We start from the raw sequence: 4,507 nt of genomic DNA, 5'->3' as shown, positions 1-4,507 counted from the left end.
ATAATAATAATAAAGAAGAGGCCAGTCTTTGGAAAGACATTATACTCCAAAAGGTAGAGGGTCAGCAAGAGATAGGTAGACCCTCAACAAGATGACCTTTATTGTAGAGCAAGAACAAGGAGCCAAGAAAGAGAGGGGATTAATCATATGGCCACACAATTTGCTGGGTGGAGGGAGGGAAAAATTCAGTATGAAAAACAATGTATGTTAATTGTATGAACCTTATGTGTAAACCAGTATAAATTATTTTTTAAAAAAGAAAAAAAAAGGTAGTCCTGTAAAGTTTTAATAAGCTGCTAATGTCTCCTGATCAAAATGTGAAGAAACTTACTGTATTTTCTGGTGAAAATATTTCCTGATTACCAAGGGAAAATAGGATAGATATTGCTGTTGTTGTGCTGTTGAGTTGCCTGTGACCCTTAGTAATCTCATGTACAGCTGCTCTGAACCCTACCCTGTCCTGAGCCAGTCTCACTAATTCTGAAGAATAGTATGACTTAGGAGCTCTGGTGGCCTACTGGCAAGAAGCTGTGTTGCAATCCTGAAGGAACGTGGTTCATGGACACCAGCCGGTCCACAAGAGGAAGACAGGTAATCTTCTCCCCTGTGATGAACTGCCTCTGAAACCTGCCAGGGGGTCAGCTATAGGTTGGTTCCGACTCTACGGTACATAGAAAAAACAAATACATGTCTGGAATACAGGAGTTTCCTTTAGTATTGCCATGCATGTGCTATTAGTCAATGGCTAACTACAGCAACCCAATTCTGGCATAACTATTAATGGCCCAGACCTTTCAAGAATGAAGATTTGGGTCACTCTGTCAGGTAAAGAACCAGGAACACCTGAGCTGCTTGCTGAGGGCAAAGAGAATATACAATGGGTGGTGGAGAGTTTTTCTAAATACTAGCTATGATCAGTTGTAGAAACGAGGTCCGTAATTGTTGTATTTCTTTCTGCTATGTATGAATGGTATTTTGTTTTCTTCACTGAGAGCATGCTCCTAGTTGTACCATTTATAAGTCATTTATCATTTATATGTCCTAAGTCACGCTAGGTACAAATATGATTTTATGAGTGTTTTGTTGTATGGTTTGAGTATACAAGTTGTATGGTTTGTTGTATACAAGTGCCAGACTGACAAGGGATTGATAATTGATGGTTAATACTGTCTGTCAATGTGGCCGTAATTCTCAGTAGAACACAACTATCCTATGTGTTGCAAATTTGTACTTCTACGATGTTAATGAGACAGGACTAGGGCTAGTTCTGTGCATAAATTCTTGTTAGGTGCTGCTGAGTTGATACAACCCATTGTGACTCTGTGAACAACTGATCTGAACCCTGTCGTATCCTGTACCATCCTCATCATCTCTGACACACTTGCATCCACTGCTGCAGACACTGCGTCAAGCCATCTCATTGAGGGCCTTCCTCTTTTGTTGACCTTTCACCTTTTCAAGTATAATGTTCCTCTTCAAGGAATAGCCTCTTTGATTAACAAGGCTAGTGAAGTATGTGAAATGAAGCATCATTATCTTTGTCTCCAAGGAGCACTCTGGGTGTACTTTTTCTAAGTCATCTATTTGGGTTTTTTGGCAATCAGTTCTCTTCCAATACCACAGCTCAAAGCCATCAATTCTCCTTTTGTCATCCTTATTCACTATCCAGCTCTCAGATGCATAGCCTGTGACTGAAAAAAAACATGGCCTGAATCAGGTGTACTTTAGTTTTCACTACCATCATTGCTCCTCAGTACTTTGGAGAGTTCCCTGACTGAACTCTTGATCTCCTGACTCCTAATACCAAGGGTGCTGATTGTAGACCAAAATAAGATAAAACTGTTGAAAAATTCAATCTTTTCCCATCTATCATGCTGTTGCTTGTTAGTCCAGTAATGAGGATTTTTGTCTTTTTAGTATTAAACCGTAATTGATATTTTTACTTAAGGCTGTAGTCTTTGATCATCTCTAGCCAGCATTTCAAGTACTCCTCACTTTCAGTAAGAAGGGTTGAACACAGGCCATTAATGTGTTTTCTCTCCAATCCTGATACCACATTCTTCTTCAGAGTTGGTAAATATACAATCAGCTTTATCTGAAGAAGGTAAAGTCTTCTCAGGGGTGTGCCCTCCATTCAGTGTGCCCAGACTCCGGCTAAATTAGGGAGCTTCTCTCACATCTGCCTCAAGGCCCCTGGCCTTGAACCAGTGCCCTGCCACACTTGCTCACTTTAGACTCAGCAGTTTCCAAAGGCAAATGACTTTGACCTCGTTCCTCAACATCAGCCTCTGAAGCTGAAGCCTATGATCTTGTTCTCCAAGAACCTTTGGATTAGTTGGCCTGTGACGCCAGTAGTCTCTGGCGCCAGCAACCGGAGCCCCTACCCATACCAGGTGCTTCTCCCAGACTTTGCACTTGCCAGCCTCTACAATCATGTAAGCCATTTGCTTGAAAGAAAGTTCTCCTCTCTCTCTAAGCTTCACTTGTTTTGCATCTATAGAGAACCCAGCCTAAGACATCTTCCATAGCCACCTAACTGCTAACAGTCATTCCTTTATCTTCTAAAACGTCATTGTATCGTCTGCACAGTATCCATTACAATTGACACTTTTCTTAGCTATTTAATTAGTCTCTCTCAGCTTGCCTCTAAAAAATTTTTTTTAATCTTGTTATTATACATCCCCAGTGCCTAGAAAAACACCCAGCATATAATAAGTATTCAACAAAGGTCTTTATAAACACAATTCTCATGGCAAGGGCCTAAATATTAAATGTACCTTCCTCTCACATGTAAGAGACTGAATTCATGAAACTGAATTCTGGCCCTCTAAAGGCAAATAGATGGAAGGATACCTTGCTGATACTGACATTTTAATTTTTAAAAAAATTTGGTATATGAGAACGTAGTATTTTATTTCTTGTGTTCATTAGCAACTAATATTTGAGAACATTAATAAATAAAATACTAATAAAACTTTAAAAATCCAAGAGAAGTTAAGTTTATGAGTTGCACCCCTCCTATCTAATTGTTTGTTGTTGTTATGTGCTACCAAGTTGCCTGTGACTTGCAGTGACCGTAGGTACAGTACCTAGTACCTGAACCCTGCCCTATCCTGAGCCTGTCTCACTGACTCCAGCACACCTAGTCCCATTATCCCAGTCACTGTAACAATCCATCTCATCCAGGGTCATCTTTTCCTGTGCTCATTAGTGGGTATTAATAAGAGAAATAATTAAATAAATAATAACACAAGCTAGTATAGAAAAAAATTTATAAATAAATGCTTGGTGTTGGCATGTCTCCATACAATTCATTTTTCGCTGTAAAGTTCTTTGGCTGTAAGAAAGAACATTTGGTTTACGTCACTAATAGGAATGTCTCTTAGCGCTGGGATGGCTTCTTCTTGGTATTTCTTCTGCTGTTGGTTTTTAGCATAGTTATCTGCAAGACAAAAAGTTTTATTTGATGAAGTAATATCTTTTTCAGTATCTGTGTCTCATAAAAGATCTAACACACAATTGCTTAGTTTAATGTTTGGAGTATGACAAAGATTATGTTTAACATGCTAAATGAATATTTAAATCCTCTCTTTACAAAGAATGTCCCAATGGAAATAAAAAAAATGTATTTAGTAAAGTAGGTTCTCATGAAATAAGATATTATTATTTTATTCAACTGTATAATGATGATTAAGATTTTCTTTGCACATTCCTCATAGAGACACAGTTATAATCAGCCTTTGAAAATGAATTTAAATCAACATCTTCAAAATTATTAGGTTATTTGGTACTACAAGTCACACAGACTCAATTTTCCATGTTGTATGTACGCATTTATTATAATTTCAAGATTGCAACTTATCAGGAAAGAAAAAAATACTACTATGAATTTTCAAAATACATTGCATAGCTTATTAACAATAGCAACTATAACAAAAATATTTTGAAAAGGTGAAAAACTAACCCAGGGAATGTAAACAGTGCTTTACTTCCCAAAATCTAAGCAAACTCAATTTTCATTTTCCAATTTGAGATAAATGAACATTAAAAAAAGCCACAACAAAACTGTAAAAGCTTGTCATTTCAATCAACTTAATTGATAACTGAGATAAAGGTGAACCCAGTGATACTGAGTGTATGCCCCACTGTAACCTAGACCACTCCTTCCAAAGTCTGCATGTTCTCTTTGTCTAGATTCATCAGCAATGCTGTGCCTATTTAGAATAAAAGGAGTTTCTTTCAGGCAATCTGCTAGAGAACATATCTTACAGTTGTGGTTTTTATGGGAAAATACACCTATTAACTATATAAAAACATATGTTGTTATGTGCCGTCGAGTCGCCTGCGACTCATAGCGACCCCATGTAAAACAGCCCTAAACTCCGCTCTGTCCTGTGCCAATCGCACTGTCTCTGACACTCCCATCCCAAGTATCCCAGTCACTGAATCAATCCACCTCATAGAGGGCCTTCCTCTCCTGCGCCGTCCCTCCACCCTCCCAAGCATG

At 38.3% G+C, this 4,507-nt stretch overlaps 1 protein-coding gene across 1 annotated transcript in view; it reads right to left on the bottom strand.

Annotated features, from left to right (window-relative positions):
* Positions 1 to 3,265: 3,265 nt before the first annotated feature.
* Positions 3,266 to 4,507, bottom strand: part of LOC102875645 (phosphatidylinositol N-acetylglucosaminyltransferase subunit P-like) — a 24,243-nt gene continuing 23,001 nt past the window's right edge. The window contains exon 4 of the mRNA XM_006886723.1: positions 3,266 to 3,442. Within this exon, the coding sequence (XP_006886785.1) occupies positions 3,312 to 3,442 (131 nt within the window). The 3' untranslated portion in view covers positions 3,266 to 3,311. The remainder of the gene's footprint in view (positions 3,443 to 4,507) is intronic.

The sequence above is a fragment of the Elephantulus edwardii genome, unplaced genomic scaffold (genome assembly GCF_000299155.1).
Source record: "Elephantulus edwardii isolate Elephantulus edwardi_28Jun2011 unplaced genomic scaffold, EleEdw1.0 scaffold00051, whole genome shotgun sequence".
Classification (NCBI taxonomy): domain Eukaryota; kingdom Metazoa; phylum Chordata; class Mammalia; order Macroscelidea; family Macroscelididae; genus Elephantulus; species Elephantulus edwardii.
This window is presented reverse-complemented; position numbering and strand designations above follow the sequence as displayed.